The sequence below is a fragment of the Ahaetulla prasina genome, chromosome 5 (assembly GCF_028640845.1).
Source record: "Ahaetulla prasina isolate Xishuangbanna chromosome 5, ASM2864084v1, whole genome shotgun sequence".
Taxonomy (NCBI): domain Eukaryota; kingdom Metazoa; phylum Chordata; class Lepidosauria; order Squamata; family Colubridae; genus Ahaetulla; species Ahaetulla prasina.
Genome location: NC_080543.1, coordinates 123,205,367 through 123,227,346, shown reverse-complemented (window position 1 = coordinate 123,227,346; position 21,980 = coordinate 123,205,367). Strand labels below are relative to the sequence as shown.

At 44.3% G+C, this 21,980-nt stretch overlaps 2 protein-coding genes across 4 annotated transcripts in view; one reads left to right on the top strand and one right to left on the bottom strand.

The window, feature by feature from the left end:
- Nucleotides 1-15,978, bottom strand: part of DIS3 (DIS3 homolog, exosome endoribonuclease and 3'-5' exoribonuclease) — a 31,144-nt gene extending 15,166 nt beyond the window's left edge. The window contains exons 1-9 of the mRNA XM_058184900.1: nt 15,672-15,978; nt 14,222-14,379; nt 11,953-12,146; nt 11,075-11,148; nt 10,714-10,878; nt 7,031-7,201; nt 4,394-4,507; nt 4,173-4,310; nt 2,072-2,218 (exon numbers count right to left, since the gene is read on the bottom strand). Of these exons, the coding sequence (XP_058040883.1) occupies nt 2,072-2,218; nt 4,173-4,310; nt 4,394-4,507; nt 7,031-7,201; nt 10,714-10,878; nt 11,075-11,148; nt 11,953-12,146; nt 14,222-14,379; nt 15,672-15,899 (1,389 nt within the window). The 5' untranslated portion in view covers nt 15,900-15,978. The remainder of the gene's footprint in view (nt 1-2,071; nt 2,219-4,172; nt 4,311-4,393; nt 4,508-7,030; nt 7,202-10,713; nt 10,879-11,074; nt 11,149-11,952; nt 12,147-14,221; nt 14,380-15,671) is intronic.
- An 89-nt stretch (nt 15,979-16,067) lies between these two features.
- Nucleotides 16,068-21,980, top strand: part of PIBF1 (progesterone immunomodulatory binding factor 1) — a 115,222-nt gene continuing 109,309 nt past the window's right edge. The window contains exons 1-4 of one of the 3 annotated variants that reach the window (XM_058184894.1): nt 16,068-16,262; nt 17,556-17,868; nt 18,953-19,053; nt 20,336-20,534. In XM_058184894.1, coding sequence (XP_058040877.1) covers nt 17,617-17,868; nt 18,953-19,053; nt 20,336-20,534 — 552 coding nt within the window. In that variant the 5' untranslated portion in view covers nt 16,068-16,262; nt 17,556-17,616. The remainder of the gene's footprint in view (nt 16,263-17,555; nt 17,869-18,952; nt 19,054-20,335; nt 20,535-21,980) is intronic. The other 2 variants (XM_058184895.1, XM_058184893.1) reach the window with 2 other exon arrangements.

The following is a 21,980-nucleotide window of genomic DNA, read 5'->3' as shown; positions in this document are numbered from 1 at the left end:
TCGCTTCCCCATTGACTTTGCTTGTCAGAAGGTCACAAAAGGGGATCGCGTGACCCCTGCAACACTGTGACCGTCATAAATATGAACCAGTTGTCCAGCTGGTTCTGAATTTTGATCACATGACCATGGGGGTGCTGCAATGGTCGTTAAGCCTGAAAAAAATGGTCATAACTCACTTTTTTTAGTGCCATTGTAACTTCGAACGGTCACTAAATGGACTATGGTAAATTGAGGACTACCTGTATAGATTAGATTCTGTTGAATGCCAGTTCTGTTTCCCTAAAACCGACAGACTAATTTTATGGCAAAATTCTTCCAGGGCTTAGAGAAAATTAAAGTAGTTATGTAAACCATATGCAAAGAGAAAAATGCAACACAGAACAAACAATTACTATGGAAAACAACAAAGACAAGATGAAATTAAAAGGATGCCCCCCGCAAAAGATCTTAAGTTAACATGCTGTTCTGCAATTACAACACACAACAACTGCTAAGAGGGAGATGCTAAGCAGACATAAATTTCATGCTATCAGCAAAAGACACCTAAACTAAAAATCAATGGCAATGAACAATAAATTTTACTTTATTCTGCATGAAGCTGGAAGAAAAACTATTCCCTATCAAGTTTGCGTAGTTTCTTCTCTGGTAATATTGAACTGCAAACTAGGGCATACAAAACTTTTGCCAGACCAATTCTTGAATACAGCTCATCTGTCTGGAGCCCACACTGCATATCAGACATTAATAAAATTGAACGAGTCCAGAGATATTTCACAAGAAGAGTCCTCCACTCCTCTGCTCGCAATAAAATACCTTAGGCCACCAGACTCAAAATTTTGGGCTTAGATAACTTAGAACTTCGCCATCTTCGGTCTGACCTAAGCAAAGTACATAAAATCATCTGCTACAATGTCCTACCAATGAATACTTCAGCCTCAACCAAAACAATACAAGAGCACACAATAGATACAACATGGTAAACCGATCCAAACTAGACTGCAGAAAATACGACTTCAGTTGTCAACACCTGAAATGCACTACCTGACTCTATGGTTTCTTCCCCAAATCCTCAAAACTTTAACCTTAGACTGTTTACTGCAGATCTCACCCCATTCCTAAGAGGTCTGTAAGGGGCGTTGTTGTGTCTTGCCCGCTCTCACCGCAGCTGGGGTCTGCTTATCTGCTTCCGAACGCTGAAGAATGTCCTAGCATGCCTCCCGGCCCCAGCCCTGGCTCCATGCCCAGACAGGCTGAGGAGGGGGCATCTCCCGGCCCCAGCCCTGGCTCCATGCCCAGACAGGCTGAAGAAGAGCAAGTATCTCCAGCCCCCAGCTCTGGCTCCATGCCCAGGCAAACGGAGCAGCTAGACCCCTCCCCCTCCTCCACAGCATGTGAGCCTGAGGAAGGTCAATTACCAACAGCTGCCGATTGGAGTGACCCTCGCGTCAGAAGACTTGATAGGCGGAGGCAACAGAAGGAAGGGAGGGGCAGGCCTGGATAAGTGCTGAGTCATGGAGCCAAACCCCATGGCCTATATAAAGGATCTGCTTTCTGGCATTCTCTGAGTCAGGCAAAGTCTAAACATATCTTGCTGAAGTCACTTTCTGGTCTCCTGCCTGCTCTGAGGACTTTGCTAGGACTTTGGCAGAGCTGCAGAGGCACACCTGATTCGGATTTCCCTGACCCGGCCGTCAGTGGAGGAGTGGGACACGACAGGCGTATATAAGCGCACCAGTGTGCCTACCGTCTCTGTCTTAATGTTTTCTTTTATTCGTATTCTTTACATGTGTTTATAATTATGTTTACACTTGTATCTGTTATAAAATACACTTTTGACAAAATAAAATAAAATAAAATAAAATAAAATAAAATAAATAAATAAATAAATAAATAAATAAATAAAAAATCTAAATGCGGGAAATCTTTGGGCCAAGGCAGAAATAAAAACACATTTCTTCATTCCTACAGAATTCATTTCTTGGCAACGTCATAGTATGACCTACAGTGAAATAAAGTTGTTTGGGTGATGACAAAGATGGTGGGTTTGCTTGCAAGGATAGTGAGCCCCTACCTCGTCACTGATGCTCCAGGGCATCTGCGGCAGAAAACTAAGAACCGCTTGAGAAAAGGGCTGATGGGGAACATCATGTTCAAGTAGCAAGACTTCGGTTTCCGTCTCCTTATCGCCAGCTGCTCCCAAACTCTTTACAAAATGTCCCTAAACCAATGTACAGTTTAATAGGTACTATGAGAAAGAGCAGATTTAGAAGAGAAAAAAAACAAACCAGAATAATAAAGACAATTGGCAGAATAGTATTTTTAAGAAGCCATCCTACAGGAAGATCTACCGTATTTTTCGGAGTATAAGATGCACCTTTCCCCCCCAAAATAGAGGGTGAAAATCTGGATGACTCTTATACTCCAAATGTAGCCCCGCCCAGCTTCTCAAACGGAGGTTGCAGAGGCTGAAAAAAGCATCAGAAATGGAGCCTCAAGAAAAAAGCCCCAAACAGAGCTTCAGAAAAGAAGCTCCCAAGTAGAACTTAAGAGGTTTTTTTTTCCTGAAGCTGTTTCAGAGCTTCAGAGGCAGAAAAAAAAAATAATAAGGCACAGAGCTCAAATTGCTAAAATTCACCTCTGGGAGCAGCTAACTGGGGGTATTCCAGGAGGCCAATCCACCTGCCAATCAGCTTTTTTCTTATTTTCCTCCCCAAAAATTAAGGTGCGTCTTATACTGCGAAAAATATGGGTAAATTCGAGCCAAAAATGGTAGAGTTCTGTGTTATGGAGAAGAGCTTTTACAGGTTGGGCTGTTTGCAATGTCTGACTTTTGCTGAAGGTTTGGAACCAGGATAAAGAGGGATTTGGGTTCCAGGGCAAACTGGATGACACTACAGGTAATCCTCAAATTACAACAATTATGCCCAAAATTTATGTTGTTAAGTGAGAAATTTTTGCCACGTTTGTTAAACGAATCACTTAGTAACACCGTTGTTAAGTGAATCTGGTTTCCCCCCCCCCATTGATTCTGCTTGTCAGTCGGTTGCAAAAGGGGACACATGACCCCAAGGCACTGCAACCGTCATAAACATGAGTCAGTTGTCAAGCATCTGAATGTAAATCACGTGACCATGGAGATGCTTCAACGGTCATATTAAGTGTGAAAAATGGGCAGAAGTCACTTTTTTCCCCCAGTGCTGTTGTAACTTTGAACGGTCACTAAGTGAACTGTTGTAAGTGGAGGACTACCTGTATTGATGAATTCAACCTGGGTTTGGGGGGAAAAAATGGAATTGCAAAAAGGAAATCTATAGACAGAGATTGTCCAGATTTAATAAAAAAATAGTTTCCCACGACTGCCCTTTCCTGGTGGCTCCACCTGGGCATGTCCTGTTATTTTCTGTGGCACTAATACGAAAATGGCTTCTCTCATATCTTTTCCAAGATTCCCCACCCCCACCCCAAATTTACTAGCCTACCATCCTGGCATCGCCCGACGGTCTCCCATTCAAAACAATTAGCAAATGTAACAATCGTTAAAACAAATGCAGAATTTTGGTTGCCAGCCAAAGCCGCTTTTTCTTTTTCTTGCAAAGGATCAATGATTAAGAGCCACGGTGGTGCAGTGGTTAGAATGCAGTATTTTAGCCAAACTCTGCCTGCAGCCAAGGATTCAATCCTGACTGGCTCAAGGTGGACTCAGCCTTCCATCCTTCCGAGGCCGGTAAAATGAGGACCCAGATTGTTGGGGGCGATAGGCTGACTCTATAAACAGCTTAGAGGGGGCCGTAAAGCACTGTGAAGGGGTATATAAGTCTAAGTGCTATTGCTTGGGAAGGAAGGAAGGAAGAGGAGGGGAGGGGAAGGGAAGGGAAAGGAACAGAGGGAGGGAGGGAGGGAGGGAGGGAGAAGTTGTAGTGGCAGTGGTTAGAATACAGTATTGCAGGCTGACTCTGCCTACTGCCAGGAGTTCAATCCTGACCGGCTAAAGGTTGACTCAGCCTTCCATCCTTCCGAGGTTGCTAAAATGAGGACCCAGATTGTTGGGGGCCATAGGCTGACTCTGTAAACCGCTTAGGGAGGGCTGTAAAGCACTATCGAGCGGTGTGCAAGTCTGTTGCTCTTGCTACCTGTTAATCTTCAGCAATGACTAAGCCTCACTTCCAACTTACGTTAGGATACCGGGATGTTTTAGGCCACCCGTCAATAGCCACAATGATTCTTTGCCCTTCAAGGATAGAAGCCTGCCTGGTTTCTATCCGAATTCGAGGAATTCTTCGGTCAGCTGGCGTGAATAGATGCCGCCTGGCCTGGCGAGGAACAAGGACAATGGCTTTTATTACAATTAAGAACACAGTCGCCAAATCAAAGTTGCAACCATCTTCGTTCCTACCTCTTTAATGTGTGACTTAGACAGCATGCCACAATACGGCCTCCAGTTTCTTTTGATAATCCCCACAACTTTGCCTGTTGGTCGTAGCATTGCCCTGTTGACTGAAGTCTTCGGCTAAGGGTTTAAGAACACAAAGCTGCAATTGAGACTCGTGTGGACAAATAGGCAGTCGGATCAGCTACAAGTCTATATCCACTTTCCACTCTCCTGTTCTAAGAAATGGTGTATCCTGCCCTTGTAACATCTGCACACCATTCAGGTCAGCCAACAATAGTTTAAAACAAATGCAAAATAGAGTAATGCCAAAAAAAAAAAAAATTATGAAAAAGGACTTCAAGGAAAAGCAGGAAGGTAGAACAGATGAGACATTTCGTTATTGTTATTGCTTTTTGGAGCAGATGTTGGATGACAAATGCAATTTTAATGCATGGAAAAGCCCTTCTGTCTTGTGTCTGCCGCTAAACAGGCTTCAATCATAGCCTGATTACAACAGAAAAGCTTTACAAGGTATTCCCCAGCATTTCTCATATAAGTCTGGATTTGGGGATTCCTTCAACCACTTGAGGAACCAACCAATCTGCCTTCCATAGCAGGAAAAGCAAAAACTCTAGCAAGGCCATTGTGACATCATCCGCTACATTTACATGCATCTTGGAACCTAGGTCCTCCGGAGCCCGCAATAAAGCTTGGTTGTGTGGATTTAGCACTAGGCAACCTCAGGAATTTATTGGGAATTTCTGCTCCTGCCAGAAAAAAAATAAAAATGCAAACCGTTTCTGGCCTTTATAGTTGCCAAATTGACTGGACTGTTATGTAGCACGAGCTGGACTTCAAGCAGTCAAGCCTTCACAATAATTTGCGAGAATCCTGAGTGTTTCGAAAGAGTGAAGTTCTGCATGCCAAATCAAATTCTCTCCAAGGAAAGCTTGCTGTTGTCCAACAGTGGAAGTGAATAAATTTTTTGAATTTATATCCCGCCCTTCTCCGAAGACTCAGGGCGGCTTACACTGTGTTAAGCAATAGTCTTCATCCATTTGTATATATTTGTATATTATATACAAAGTCAACTTAATTGCCCCCAGCAATCTGGGTCCTCATTTTACCTACCTTATAAAGGATGGAAGGCTGAGTCAAGCTTGGGCCTGGTGGGACTGGAACTTGCAGTAATTGCAAGCAGCTGTGTTAATAACAGGCAGACTTAGTCTGCTGAGCCACCAGAGCCCTTCTTAAGTTTCTTGGGCTTCCCAAGTTCTAAAGCCGGCTAAGGCAGCCTGCAAGACACCCTGGGAATAAGATTGGCCCTAGAGAGACTCAGGTTCAAATCCTCCCTCAGCCATGGAAACTCCTGAAGGGAGGGCAGGATCTAACACTTAAAGAAATGAAGCTCTAAAGAATAGAGTCAGATACAGCTTCAAAGCCATAAAAGCTAGATGTCTATGGAGATTTTCAGTCATCCAGGTCGTAGTTATCCTAAAAGTGTTTGTTTTTTTCCAAGAGAACTTTTTCGGTTTTTCTTTGAAGATGTTTCACTTCTTACCTAAGAAGCTTCTTCAGTTTGAGATGCAGACAGCACAGATTCCTCCTCCAACAGCCTGTGCTTGTGCTCAACAGCGAAGGGACACCAGGCAGAAAACATCCTGCAGAAAGCACAGCTCCAGCTTCTCAGTGAAACAGAGCTGAAGAAGCTACTTGGATGAGAAGTCTTCAAAGAAAAACCAGAAAGTCCAGTTGCCTCTTGGAAAAAGTAACAGCACCTTTGGGACACAAAAGCTACACCTTTGCTTTTGGGGAGAAAAGGCTCACAGGGTAGAATTTTGACCCATTTCCAAAAAGGCGATACTTCTTCCCAGACTGACATCAAATGGGCAATTCCCTAGTCTTTGAACACAACCACCAACACACAATTTTCCTTTCTTCTTGTTGTTAATTGCGAAGTCGTGTCCAACCCATTGTGACCCCATGGACAACATTCCTCCAGGCCTTCCTGTCCTCTATCATCCCCTGGAGTCCATTTAAGCTCACACCAACTGCTTCAGTGACTCCATCCAGCCACCTCATTCTCTGTCTTGCCCTTCTTCTTTTGCTCTCCATCGTTCCCAGCATTTGGCTCTTCCCCAGTGAGTCCTTCCTTCCCATTAGGTGGCCAAAGTATTTCACTTTCATCTTCAGGATCTGGCCTTCTAAAGAGCAGTCAGGCTCGATTTCCTCTAGGACTGACCGGTTTGATCGCCTTGCAATCCAAGGAACTCGCAGGAGTCTTCTCCAGCACCAGAGTTCAAAGGCCTCAATTCTTTGGCGCTCAGCCTTTCTTATGGTCCAACTTCCACAGCCATACATTGCAACTGGAAAAACCATAGCCTTGACGATACACACTTTTGATGTCTCTGCTTTTTAGTATGCTGTCTAGATTTGTCACAGCTTTCCTCCACAGGAGCGTCTTTTTAATTTCTTGAAACTGCAGTCCCCATCTGCGGTGATCTTGGAGCCCAGGAAAATAAAATCTGTCATTACCTCCGTTTCTTTCCCATCTATGTGCCAGCAATAGAGAAGGCCGGATCCCATGATCTTAGTGTTCTTAATGATAATTTTCCTTGCAAGAACGTAAAGGAAAAGTACAAAAGCAAATGAACGCCATACCTTGTTTTGATCTTCCTCTTCTTTTTCAGTTTCCTCTTCCTCATTCTTGGTCTCATCGTCAAGCAGAACCACCGAAGACGGAGCAGCCCAAGCGTCCTTGGACAGCAGTTCCACGGCTACGATATCCTCATGCACAGCACGATTTAGGTGTTTAAGCCCTTGTATTATTACCTTAATGGGAAGTAAAAGATCAGATTTAAGTACCAAAAGCCATACGGGTAGTCGACTTAACAACCACAATCGAGCCCTAAATTTCTGCGGCTAAGCGAAACATTTTTGTTAAGCAAATTCTCCCCCGTTTTATGACCTTTCTTCCTACAGTTGTTAAGGGAATTGCTGCAGTTGTTAAGTTAGTAACACTGTTGTTGTTGTTTTAATTTTTTTTTATTGTTTTTTTTAGACCAGGGGTCTCCAACCTTGGTCCCTTTAAGACTTGTGGACTTCAACTCCCAGAGTTCCTCAGCCAGCTTTTTGGAGACCCCGTTTTAGACGAACAAACATAAAAGCATCCTGAATACAAATACAAACAGCGTGTCGGTTGGTTGGTTGGTTACAAATTTTTTGTGCAATTTCACCATCTTCTTAACATATGATTTATCTAATTTTTCATTTTACCAATCTGATACTTATCCAAATATTTTGGTCAATTAATCATTTATTTAACAATGAGATTTTCTTCCCTCATTTCGTATAAAATGTTATAAGTTTTATGTCGATTATATTACATCATTCATTTCATCGTCTTAAATCAGTGTGTATTTCAACCATTCTTCCATTATAAAAACCTCTATCAAACTTCATTAACATATTTTTTATCTAACCATTGATAAAATAAATCCCGTATCTTAATAGTATTATCTTCCTGCTCTCTAATTTCAAATGTCAATTTATTCATTTCAGCACATTCCATTATTTTCTTGGTAACTTCATCTTGCGTTGGTATTTTCTCATTTTTCTAGTTTTTAGCAAACACAATCCTAGCCGCTGTTACCACATCCACAATCAAATATCTCAATTCTCTATTATAACTTTCAGGTAAAAGGTAAAGGTAAAGGTTCCCCTCGCACATATGTGCTAGTCGTTCCCAACTCTAGGGGGCAGTGCTCATCTCCGTTTCAAAGCCGAAGAGCCAGCGCTGTCTGAAGACGTCTCCGAGGTCATGTGGCCGTCATGACTAAACGCCAGAGGCGCATGGAACGCTGTTTATCTTCCCACCAAAGGTGGTCCCTATTTTTCTACTTGCATTTTTTACCTGCTTTCGAACTGCTAGGTTGGCAGAAGCTGGGGCAAGTAACGGGAGCTCACCTCGTAACACAGCACTAGGGATTCGAACCGCTGAACTGCCAACCTTTCGATCTGGTGGCTCAGCAGACTAAGTCTGTCTGTTATTAACACAGCTGCTTGCAATTACTGCAAGTTCAAGCCCCACCAGGCCCAAGGTTGACTCAGCCTTCCATCCTTTATAAGGTAGGTAAAATGAGGACCCAGATTGTTGGGGGCAATAAAAGTTGACTTTGTATATAATATACAAATGGATGAAGACTATTGCTTAACACTGTGTAAGCCGCCCTGAGTCTTCGGAGAAGGGCGGGATATAAATTCAAATTAAAAAAAACAACAACAAGATCAGCATCTTAGCCACTGAGCCACCATGTTCCTTAAGTTTCAGGTATGATCCCCAATAAGAAAACCTCTGGTTTAAAGTCTATGTGTTTTTTTTAATCATTTTTTTCCAACCACGTGTGGATTTTAGTCCAATATCTCTTAGCTTTTACGCACATCCACCACATATGGTAATTAACACCGTTGTTAAGTGAATCTGGCTTCCCCACTGAGTTTGCTTGCCAGGTCACAAAAGGGGATCATATGACTCCGGATATGACTGCGACCATCACTAATACGAGTCAGTTGCCAAATGTCCAAATTGTGATCTCGTAAACATGAGGATGCCACAAAGGTCCTAAGTGTGAAAAATGGTCCTAAGTAACTTTTCCGGGGTCGTTGTGACTTCAGTCACTAAACGAATTGTTGTAATTTGAGAACTACCTGTATTTGGAGACGACATACAAAAGAGATGCGTTCCAATAAGACCTACGCCAAAGAAATACCCAGTGACTCCTGCTACCATGTGGATTAATATTAAAGATAACTATATTTAAAACAAAAATCTGAGTTTCAGAGCAGCTCTTTTGGGAGGTATAACTAACTTAAGAAGTGGCGCAGTGGTTAGAATGCAGTATTACAGGCTGTCAACAGTTCGATCCTGACCGGATCAAGGTTGATTCAGCCTTCCATCCCTCCAAGGTCGGTAAAATGAGGACCCAGAGATTGAGAATAAAAGACAAAGAGGAATCGATGTATTTCGAGACATGGGGATGATTTTATGTATGGTTAGAAAAGAAATATGAATAAAAGATTACAGAGAAATAAATTAGATAAGGTATGAGTAAATGAGAGAGAAGACAAAAAAGAAATAGAAACCCAGAAGACAGCTGTGTAAATGGAAAAGGGAAAGGGGGGGGAGAAAGAAAATGTTATTATATAAATGTACATTTATGATGATAAGTGTGAATTTAGTAAAATGAAAAAGTAATTGAAAAGAAAGTAATAATAATAATAATAATATTTTAATTTGTATACTGCCCTTCTCCCAAAAGACTCAGGGCGATTAACAGCCAAATAAAATAACAATCAAGACACATACAATATTTACTAAAAACAATAATTAAAAAACTTATTAAATTTGGCCCAAATTTTAAAATACATTCAAACCCTATAAAACTAATTAAAATTTAAAACCCATAAAATCATCTAAAAAATTAAAATTCAAGCCAGTCCTGCGTGAGAGAATAGATATGTCTTAAGTTCACGGCGAAAGGTTAAAAATTGGGATTGCTCAAATACCACTTTGGAAAATGCTAAACTGAAAATGAATACAACAATAGAGAGAGAATGGAGAGGGATAGAGGAGAGGAGATATGAAGGAGAGAGAGGGAAAGAGAAAAGGGAAAAGGAGGAGAAGAAAGAGAGGGGAAACAAGAGTAGGAGAGAAGGTTAAAAGGGAGGTGTGGGGGAAAGGAAGGGGAAGTAGAGAAGGAGGAGGAGAGGTGGAAAGAAGAAAGTAGAAGAGTAGATGGAAGAAGGGAGGGAAAGGAAAGAGGGGAGAGGGAGAAGGAGGATTGTTGTAAAACAAGGGAGATGAAATAGTAGAAGAGGAACCCCAAATATGCTTGAAGTGTTTAGGACGAAGATTGTATTAGTATGAAAGCTAAAAGAAAACATGTATGTTAGATAAGAAACTGTACAGTTAAGATATGTCTATGAGAAAAAATAAAAAATAAAAAACTTTTTCAAAAAAAAAAGAGGACCGAGATTGTTGGGGGGCAATAGGCGGACTCCGTAAACCGTTTAGAGAGGGCTGTAAAAGCACTGTGAAGTGGTATATAAGTCTAAGGGCTATTGCTAATAAGAAGTCCTTAAAACTAGAAGTCAATATCAGCAGGTAGAGATAGTAAGATGCCAACAAGTTCCACCCAATCTTTAACCTCTCACAGAAATGCATATTTTCAGTGCCCACCATACTCTCCATTCCAATATACAGGAGTTTAGAGAAGACGATCCCTGTGATTCCTACAGAATTTTTCATTTCCTAGTCAAGGAATCAATCAATGTATCAAACCGACCTCTCTTTCTTGGTCATTGCCGTGAATCCAAACTGTGGCTTCCAAGTAGTTGTCTCTGTTAGCTCTGAAGGTGCCCTGAAGGTAAAGGCCGGACTTAATGCCCTGCTGCAGTTTGCTGAGCGGGAGATGCTCCAGGAAAATGATCTTGCTGCTTTCAATTTCATTCTATAGAGAGAGATTCACGCAGAAAACGTCCCTTGCAGTGTTGCAACTAATAAATGCATTTCAGAACTGCATTTCAGCCCCTCAGACCCCCACCCCCAAATCTGCACAGAGAGAACATGGCATTTTCAGTCTCCTTATAGACCCTACTGCCAAAATTCAGGGGAACGGAAAATAACACTGGCAACTGAAAACATACCTCTTCATCATTCAGGCAAGCAAGCCGATCCATAAGCTCGGGATGACCTGTTAGGCTCTTTATGTACTCTTCACCTTAAAAAAAAAATGCAAAATTTGCACTTTGAGAAATGAAGATCATTTAAGCAGCAGGAAGTTTTCTTCAAGGAGAACAGAGAGCTGTCAGCAACACCAGTAACCAGTATATGCTTATTACTCAAAAAAGAAAAAAATGTATGGGAAGTTTTTAAAAAAATAAAAATAAAAGAGGAGTGGACACTAGGAAAATACCATATTTTTCGAAGTATAAGACGCACCTTTTTCTCCCAAAAAAGAGGGTGAAAACCTGGATGCGTCTTATACTCCGAATGTAGCCCCGCCCAGCTTCTCAAACAGAGGTTTCAGAGACTGAAAAAAAGCATCAGAAACGAAGCTTCAGAAAAGAAGCCTCCAAACAGAGCTTCAGAGGCTTTTTTTCTGAAGCTCTGTTTCGGAGGCTTTCAGAGGCAGAAAAAAAAAGCAAAAAAAAAAAAAAAAGCAAGGTACAGAGCTCACAACCAAGGAAACTGTTGCTAAAATTCACCTCTGGGAACAGCTAATTGGGGGTATTCCGGGAGGCCAATCCACCTGCCAATCAGCTTTTTTCTTATTTTCCTCCCCAAAAACTAAGGTGCGTCTTATGCTCTGAAAAATACGGTAAGCTAAAGAGGGAGCAACCTTCCAGTGAGGTTGGTTCCCAGAATTCTTGGCAGCATTTGAAGTCCCAGAGGAAGAATTGCACAGCCATCCCTGAGAAGGGAATAGACAGATGAAGGCAGGCCTTGCCAGATGCAGCTCGGCCCTTTGGAGGCTCTTAAGAAAACAATCCGTAGCTAGGAAAGGTCAGAAGGCCGGACTTACAGGTAAATGTGGTTATTCCCTCTTCTACAGCTTTCTCTTTATTTTTGCGGTCGTTTGTGAGCAAGATGACCAGGATGCTTTCTTCCCCTTGCGATTTTCTCAAGTGTTCCTGATACCACTTGGCTGCCAACCGAATGGCTCGGTCGTTGCGGTCGTTTGCATTTTCTCCTCGTTCTTGTTCTATGTAGGTCTCTCTGGAAACAGAAACCCAGAGGGACGTTTTAGAAATGACAACCGTACCTTGATCTATCTATCTATCTATCTATCTATCTATCTATCTATCTATCTATCTATCTATCTATCATCTATCTATCTATTTTGGTAAAGTCAATGCCCCCTCCCCCTGCCTCACTGACCAAGGCTACTGAAAATGTTAAGGTGGTTTTAAGAGTGCTAATAAATTGTGGGAGAACAAATCTAAAGGTTAAATGGAAGTCAAACGACAATTTCATGTAACTGTTAATGCACCAGTATATCCAAAGAATCAAACTGGGACGAGGTCTTAGGGCTTTAACGCCACAAAGGACATTCTGCACAGCTCTGATTAAAATCTAGCATCGTTTGAATGGTTGAAATAATCCTGTGAGTCAGTAACTACAAATCAGAGTCAAATGTATGCACTGGAAGAAGAAATTGCTGGGATCTAATCGAAAATATGTAGTAATACATTAACCGAATAGCGGACTTCATGAATCACAGAGCTATGGACCAGCAACAAAAAAATGGTAAGAAGCATTCATAACCTTTTTAAAACATCTGTGCCAGGCAATGCAGATCAAGCAATTGCAGAAATTGGGCATTTGGCTGGCAATTTTATGTCATTTCATTTCATAAAAATAAAAAGAGTAGAATGAAAAGAAAGGTAGACCCTCCTAATTCCCAATGGGATAGCAAGATAGCTTTCCCTCGTGCAAAGATGGTAAGCTCATAGATATGGAATAAAATGAAAAGCATTATTCAGAGGCGTGGCAGCCATTAGAAAGACGCCAGAGGGAGGCAGGACCCGTAACTCTCAACTTCACACCATGACTGAGCAGCTAGCTCCTTTCCAGCAAATGGTTTTGAGGAGATGAGACGCAAATGGTTTTGAGGAGATGAGAAAGGATTCCATGTATCTCTAAGCCAGTGGTTCTCAACCTTTATAGTGCTGCGACCCCTTTAATACAATTCCCCACGATGTGGCGACCCCAACCATAAAATTATTTTCGTTTTGAATTTATCGCGCCTGAAACCGTATTGGCTAGCGATCTGAACTGCTTGCGATTGCCTTGAGGACGGAGGCATTAAAGCACAGACTCCTCCCCTATTAAGTTTATTGCGCCTGAAGCCAGATTAGGCTAGCGATTGGGAGTGATTGCAGCTGGCTTGAGAGGGAGACATCAGAGCAAAGATTTCTCTTTTTTTTAATTCATTGCGCCTGAAGCTGAATTTGGCTAGTGATTTGAAGAGCCTGCAGCTGGCTTGTGGAGTCAACCATTGGAGCGTGATTCTTTGACCCGCAAGTATACTTCCCATATTTCCGATAGTCTTAGGTGACCCCTGGCAAATCGTGATTCGACCCCCAATGGGGTCGCGACCCACAGGTTGAGAACCGCTGCTCTAAGCCAAGGTTTAGAGCATTGGTCTGCAACTTTAAATACTCAAAGAGCCATTTGGCTCCTTTTCCCAGAGAAAAGAAAACACCGGGAGCCACAAAACATGGGTGGGCATGGCCAACTCGATGTCACTCACTTCCACCAGTCACATGACACCCCCCCCCTTGCCATGCCTACCCAGCCAGTCACTAGGGCAGAGAACTAGTTGTTAAAAAACACCGGGAAGCACAAAATCCTTTTGACATACCTCTCTCCCCTCCCTCCCTCCCTTCCCTCTGTATCTCTCTATGTCTCTCTTTCTCCCCCTCTCTCTGTATCCCTGTCTCTGCCCTGGCCACTTCTCCATCCCCCACCGTCGCCCTTACCTTCTCAGGCCAGGCGAGGAGTGACTGGGAGGGGAGGGGAGGGTGAGGGGCAGAGCCAGCCAGTGGTGGGATCACCTGACAGGGAGCCACAGCAGAGGGCCCAAAGAGCCACATGTGGCTCTGGAGCCGCAGGTTGCTGACCCCTAGTTTAGAGGAACCAAAGTTTCTCAATTTCTGGGCTTTTTAAGAGGGTGGACACCAACTTCCAAAATCCCCCAGCCAGCCCAGATAGGGGATTCTGGGAGGTTGAAAAACCGCATTTCAGTGTCAAGCGGTAAGGTTTGGTAGCATCAAGCTGGCGAGACCCACTTGTGATGCTCATTGGTGAAGGCGTAGAAGTGCTTCTCGGGTGCAGCAATGGCGTCCTTAATGCGCCCGTAGACAGCTGCGCTGCGCTTCCGCACCTCCTGCAGGACTGTCTGTGGGACGATGGCGTTCCCAATGGCCGCATCTTCCAGCACGTCGATCTGTGAAGGAGGAGGAGGAAGGACAAGGAAGGAAATGAGGACAGAGTAAAAAAGAGGAGAAGGAAGGGAGGAAGAAGAGGAGGAGGAGGAAGGAAGAGGAGGATGGTGGAAGGGAGAGGAGGGAGAGGAGGAAGGAAAAGGAGGAGAAGGAAGGGAAAGGAAGAGGAGGAGGATAAAGGAAGCGGAAGAGGAAGGAAGAATGGGGAGGAAGGAAGAAGAAAAAGAGGGAAGGACGGAGGAAGGAAGAGGAGGGAGAAAGGGAAGGAAAAGGAAGAGGAAGGAGGGAAGAGGAGGAGGGAGGAGGAAGAGGAGAATGAGGAAGGAAGAGGAGGGAGGAAGGAGGAGGAGGAAGAGGAGAAGGAAGGGAGGAAGAAGAGGAGGAGGAGGAAGGAAGAGGAGGAGGAAGGAAGAGAAGGACAGTGGAAGGGAGAGGAGGGAGAGGAGGAAGGAAAAGGAGGAGAAGGAAGGGAAAGGAAGAGGAGGAGGATAAAGGAAGCGGAAGAGGAATGGGGAGGAAGGAAGAAGAAAAAGAGGGAAGGACAGAGGAAGGAAGAGGAGGGAGAAAGGGAAGGAAAAGGAAGAGGAAGGAGGGAAGAGGAGGAGGGAGGAGGAAGAGGAGAATGAGGAAGGAAGAGGAGGAGGAAGAGGAGGGAGGAAAAGGAAGGAAGAGGAGGAGGAGGAAGGAAGAAGAGGATGGTGGAAGGGAGAGGAGGGAGAGAAGGAAGGAAAAGGAGGAGAAGGGAGGGAAAGGAAGAGGAGAATAAAGGAAGAGGAAGAGGAAGGAAGAATGGGGAGGAAGGAAGAAGAAAAAGAGGGAAGGATGGAGGAAGGAAGAGAAGGAAGGAAGGAAGGAAGGAGGAGGAGGAAGAGAAAGAGGAGAAGGAGAAAGGAAGAAAGAGGAGGAGGAAGAGGAGGAAGGAGGAAAAGGAAGAGGAAGAGGAAGGAAGAATGGGGAGGAAGGAAGAAGAAAAAGAGGGAAGGATGGAGGAAGGAAGAGGAGGGAGCAGAGGAAGGAAGAGGAAGGAGGGAAGAGGAGGAGGGAGGAGGAAGAGGAGAAGGAGAAAGGAAGAAAGAGGAGGAAGAAGGAGGATGAAGAGGAGGAAGGAGGAAAAGGAAGAGGAGGAAGGACAAAGAGGAGAAAGGAAGGATGAGGAGAAACAAGAGAAAGAAGGAGGAGGAAGAGAGGAAAGAGGAGGAAGAGGAAGGAAGGGTGAGGAAGGAGAGAAAAGTCAACCTGGGAAAGGAGGCCACGCGGAGAAGCCCTCCAAGGGAGGCCCAGCCTCCAGGCGCACCTGGTGCAGCACCACGTTGGTGTCCAGCAGCAGATAGTGGGGCCGCGGGACGAGAGGGCTGGCGGGGGAAGCGGGGGCGGCCTGGAGGCCGCGCTGGGGGGCCTCCCCGCCGCAGAGCGGGCAGCCCGGCACCCCGCAGGCCACGTCGTCGCGCAGGTAGTGTTCGCGGACGATCTTGAGGACGGCGCCGCCGCGCGTGCGCTTTAGGAAGGAGCGCGAGGTCAACATCGCCCCGTTGCCGCCGCCGCTGCCGCCGGGATCTCAGCCGTTCCACCCGGAGCACCAGCCGGAAAGAAGAGCGCCGCTTCCGCTTCCGCCGCTCTAGCCGCCGTCTCGACGGCGGGCCGGCCGCACGCGCGCGCGCGCGCGAGAGAGAGAGAGAGCGTTGCGTTGCCATGGCCGCGACGCGGAGGGAGAGGAGGCGGTGCCGGACTCTCGCGCCTGCGCAGTCCGCCTGCCGGTTGTCCTCCGGCCGAGCGGGAGTCTTTGCCGTCCGCTGCCGGGGCGAGTAGAGGAAGGGAAGTTCCGTAAGGCGCCTTTCGTGGACCGGGAAGGGCGAGCGTCCGACGTCCCGGTTGAGAAATCGAACAGGTAAGCCCGACCGGACAGGAAGGGGAAACCTTCCCCCAATCTGTCTCCCCAATCCATTTGGCCGGAGATCCTCATTTAACGGACTCCAGGAGTCCGTTAAATCCGAAGTTGGTCAATGGAGATGCTTTGAGCTCATCTCTGTCTTTGGGCATATGGTGGCATTGACCGATCGCCTAAATCTGACCTAGATTCGCCAATGGCGTCATAGGTTTGACCCTGTGGGTTTCCCCATTGTGTCTGAGCCTTGCCAAACGTGGTGGGGGGGAGAGATGGTGTTCCTAAACCTGGCACTTAACCATGGTTTGTGGCTCTAATGATTGTTTTGCTTTGCTGCTGTAACGGTAATGTGTTTGTGAACAATGTGACTTACGGGTCGTCCTTGACTTGAGCGATTCACTTAGTGACCGTTCGAAGTTACAATGGAGGGAATATTGCAGGTTTGGTTATTGTCCGAGGAACCTTGCAGTTTTATCATTCTTGTAGTAAACCTTGTTCTGTTCTGGTATCGACATCCTTGGAGTCAGCCTCAAGTTAGAGTAGAATACAGGTATAGCCCTTGACTTACAGTAGTTTGTTTAGTGACCAGTGTTACAACTGAAAAAAGCCACATATGACCGTTTAACGACGGTTGCAGCATCCCCCGCATTCACCTGATTTACACTGGGATGCTTTGACAACTGACTCACGTTTATAATCCATCTTGGGCTGCAGCTGCCCATCTTTATTATTTCTACAGCTTCACGTCTCAAGAAATCATTCTGGACAACGTACGTTACTGCTATGTACTGAGAAAATTTTGGAGTTAGTCAGAGGCCCCGGGGGAAAAAAGAGTTGGTCGAAACTGAGACTGGCATTCTGTCTGCAAGATGCCAGTTTCTTCCTTTTTTTGATTAAGTGGAGAAAGGAGACTGTGAGGCAGTGATGGGTATCTACCACTTCGCCCAGGTTCAGGCGAACCGGTAGCAGCTGCGGTGGGAGGCTTCGCCTGGACATCATCACAGATGCTCTGCACATGCGCAGAAGCGCCCCGCGTCCACTCACAGTCACGAACCGGTAGCGAATGTAAGTGAAAACAGCTACTCCTGTGAAGTGCCAATTAATGTGGGCATAGATGTGTAGCTGCGTCCAAAAATGCCAGCTTGGGAGCCCTCGATATAGATTCTTGTTTTAGATAGAATTTTATGTTTGCCCTGTTCTATTTATTACACAGTGAATTGAAATTGTTTAAACAAAATGTTTTATTTACTGTTGCTTTCTCTTTTTAATTTGCCTTCTTTTTGCTTACTTTTTAAGCTTGTTACAATTTTGAAGAGAATGTTTGGTGTTTGTTTGTTTTTTTGCATCCTGTTAGAAGATGTCAAGGAAAAGCTCCAGGGATCCCAAGAAAGTTAATGTATCCAGCTCTTTGGAATCAGAAGATATTAGTTTAGAGACAACCTTCCCCACTGATGATGTCTCCTCGTCAGAAGATCGGGAAGGTACTGTCAAAATTACGAGGCAACTTATAGAGAGGAAGGAACTGCTGCATAATGTCCAGTTACTAAAAATTGAGCTTTCTCAGAAGAACTTGATGCTAGATAACTTAAAAGTGGAATATTTGACAAAGGTAAGAGGATGGCTTTTTTTTTTTTTAATTGTCATGTTCAAGTGTTTTAGGACTGAACTTGCTAGTGTTGATAGCTCTTGTAATAGCTCTCTCAACATAATCTTTGGTAACTGCTACTTATCTATATCCATATCAGTCAGAATCCGAGTGAGAGAAAGATGGAGAAGGGGGGAGGGAGATGAAGAGAGGGAGGGAGAGAGGGAGGGGGAAGGAGAGGAAGGAGAGAGAGGAGGGAGGGAGGGGAGACGGAGGGGGAAGGAAGGAGATGGAGAAAGGAAGGAGAGAGGAGAGAGAGGAAGAAGGGAGAGGGAGGAGAGAGACGGAGAGAGGGAGGAGAGAGGAGAGGGAAATGGAGGGAGAAAGGAAGGAAGGAAGGAGAGGGAGGGAGAGAGGAGGAGGAGGAGGGAAGGGAGGAAGGAAGGGAGGGAGGGAGGAAGGAAGGTGAGGGAGGGTGGGAGAGAGATGGAGAGAGGGAGGGAGAGGGAGGAGATGGATGGAAGAAGGAAGGAAGAGGAGGAGGAAGGAAGGAGAGGGAGGAAGAGAGAGAGAGGGAGATGAAGGGAGAGGGAGGGAAGGAAGGAGAGAGGGGGAGGGAGACAGAGGAAGGAAGGGAGAGGGAGGGAGGGAAGGAAGGAGAGGGAGGGAGGGAGAGAGAGGGAGAAGGGAGAGAAGCGGGGGCAAAATACAGATCTTGTACGAAAGTCAGGTTGGTTGCAATTGTTCTTTCTTCAGTCTTAACTATCCTTTGGAGTCTGTACCTGTCGTGTTTGGTTGCTGTTTGGTTGTTATAGAAGTATACATGACAAACTCAATAATTCATCTGTAAAACTGTATCAACAGCTCCTTGACCAGTCTGACCTTCCTGAGTTGATGCAGGGAGAACATTCTTTGCTCTGTCTTTTTAATGATGGTTTGAATGGTAATTGAATTGTGTTAATGTTAAGAATTGCAACGTTAAGAATTGTCATGCTTTATGCTAAGAATTACAGTAACATCTATATCTTCTCTCAGTTTCCTTGTAGAAATCTAAATTGGGGCTCACTTTAATCGTGGTTTCTTTTCTTTATCAAATGTATTACTTTAGATTGAAGAACTGGAAGAGAAACTTAACGATGCAGTCCATGAGAAACAACTACTGTCTTTACGACTAGATAACCAGCTGGCATTACAGCAAGAAGATGCTAGGTATGAAAGAGAAGATATCAAATTTAGAAGCAGGGGTTAAATCAAACTGGACTGCTCCAATTTGATATTCCATGGTTGCATTCCAGGTCTTTGAACGAAAAACATGTTTAGAGTTTTTCAGAGTGGCTTGGGTGAAAACTGATTTGCTCCCTCCCTCTTCCATGCTATTCTGAAGTTTTTTGGCCCCTTCTGTTTTCTCATTTGGACAAAACATAGCCCCAGGCCAGAAAGCTGTGGCTTGATTCAGCCCAACCAACTAGGCTCAGAAACCAGGGTTAACAACCAAATTCTGGTTTTCCGGTTATGAGCAATAACCATCCATCCTTGTTTGCTTTCTTGGGCAAAGCAGGATACATGGTTATTGCTATATCTGAAGAGGAGGAGGAGGAGGAATTAAAAGATTATTTTAGTGTTTTTCTGAACTATTCCAGGTATTCTGTTTCTTAGCTCTTCAGACAGTGAGTTAATACCCTGTTTCCCCCAAAATAAGACATCCCCTGATAATAAGCCCAATCGGGCTTTTGAGCGCATGGCAATAAGGCCAAGCGCTTATTTCAGAATTCAAAAAAAAAAATAAGACAGGGTCTTATTTTCAGTGAAACACGGTATTAAGATGTAGCCAGGTTATATCAAAAGGGCAGTGGAAGTGCATTGAAAAAGCAAGCACGTTTCATGAAAATGGAACTTGTGATGTTATTATCTTGGCAGTGGTTTCCAAGAGGGTGTAAGCACTGCATTCAAGTCCTGACAAGTGAGAAATAGGCTTTGTTCCTGGGCCAGAGCTGTCAAACTTGTGACTTGTGGGCCAGATGTGTCACGTGCTGGCCACGCCCACTACCGGTTTAGTGAAGGGGAAGTCGCGATAAGTCACATGACGACATGGTGATGACGCAAGTTTGACACTCTTTTCCTAGGCCTTCTGAATAAAAATCCATAGGGTTACATTGCACATTTCTATTCTGTAGGAATTGTAGTAGCCTTGTTGGTCTGAAAAATCAGGCACCACGCTCTCATTCAATCAACTGTTGAAAATAAAAGCGCTGAATTTTTGAATCGGGCTTTTTTTTTTTTTACAGTTAAAAGCAAAAGGCTATGTATGTTTCTCATTGTCGTGGTTAAAAACAGCATAAATAATTCAGGCTTATGCATTGTGTCTTATTTAACTATCATTAAAATAATTGTTCCGCAAATGGGGGTAGACTTTTGTTCAACTCAGAAGTATTAATGGTATTGCCTGGAATAAGTCCCTTTTTAGGTAAGTAACAATCAACTCTTTTCCTAGAAAACATCAAGAACTAATGAAACAAGAAATGGAAACCATCTTAATGCGCCAAAGGCAACTAGAAAAGAACAATCACCAGTTACTAGAGCGCTCTGGAGATATACGTCGTAGCCTGCGTGACCTTGAATTGAACGAAGAATATTACGCCAAACTCAAATCTCTTCCAGAAGATGAACTTTCCATTCCTGAATACGTGTCTGTAAGTGCTTGAATAGAACAAGCAAAGAAAAAGGGGGAATAGACTGGACAGAACTAGAACTAGAAATAGAAATAGAAATAGAAATAGAAATGACTAGAGTGGAGTGGAGTGGAGTGCAACGCAGTGCAATGAAATAGAACAGAACAGAACAATAATAATAGAATGCAGAATGGCGTGGCGTAGAGTTAGAGTGGAGTGGAATATGAATAGAATGGAATGGAATAGGCTTTGTAATTGTTGGTAAATTCTGGAATAAACTATAAGAGGGATATTTGCATTTTAAAAAATTCTGGTTTGGGTATAGGCCCATCCAAGTTTGTCTCCTTAGTTTCTATCTTTTCTGTTAACGTACCTTTCCTCAGTAGCTTTTATCCAACTCATTCTCATCTCTTTAGTCACAGCAGATGACTACAACTTTGTGTAATTTTTTTTCCCCCTTTAGTGTACAGGACATTCTAACTTTGTCAGGCTGTTTGACCAGTTCCAAGAATTCTTGCCCTTAGTTTCTTATCGACTAGGTCAGGGGTCTCCAACCTTGGCAACTTTAAGCCTGGCGGACTTCAACTCCCAGGCTTAAAGTTGCCAAGGTTGGAGACCCCTGGACTAGGTGACTTGACAGAAGCTGCCCATGATCCGGCAAGCGGGAATCGAGGGTGGGCAAATCAGATAGCCAATTACAGGTGGTCCTTAGCTTAAAAACTCAGTGACCATTTGAAGTTGCAGCAGTGCTGATAAAAGTGACTTATGACCATTTTTCACACTTATGATCGTTGGCAGCGTCCCTCTGGTCACGGGATTCAGAAAAATTCAGATGCTTGGCAACTGGTTCATATTTATGATCGCTGCAGTATCCCCCGGGGTCCTCTGCTCCCCTTTTTGTGCTCTTCTGACTCAGTCAGTGAGCTAATTCGCTTAACAACCGTGTTCCTAACATAACAACTGCCACGATCCGTTTAACAACTGTGGCAAGAAAGGTCATAAAATGGGGCAAAACCAGGGGTGAAATGCTCCTGGTTCGGACTGGATCACCCAATCCGGTAGCGATGGCAGCAGATTGTTCGGAGAACCGGTAGCAAAAATCCCTGCCCCCCCCCTCCGCCCCCCATGCCCAGCTGAGCCACGCGATCATCAGAGGTGTGTTTTGTTTTGTTTTTACTTTTAAAAGCATTTTTTCTTCGGTCCAAAAAATGCTTTTAAAAGTAAAAAAAAAAAGCCTCTGATGATTGCGCGGCTCAGCTGGGATCATCAGAGGTTTTTAAAAGCATTTTTTAACTTCTTCAAGAGGTTGTAGAAAAAAAATCTTTTAAAAGGCTCCTCTGGCGATCCCAGCTGAGTTGCCTGATCATCAGAGGCTTTTAAAAGCATTTTTTACAACCTCTCCGGCAGAAGAGGTTGTAGAAAAAATGCTTTTAAAAGTAAAAAAAAGTTGCCCACCCCCACCCAGTC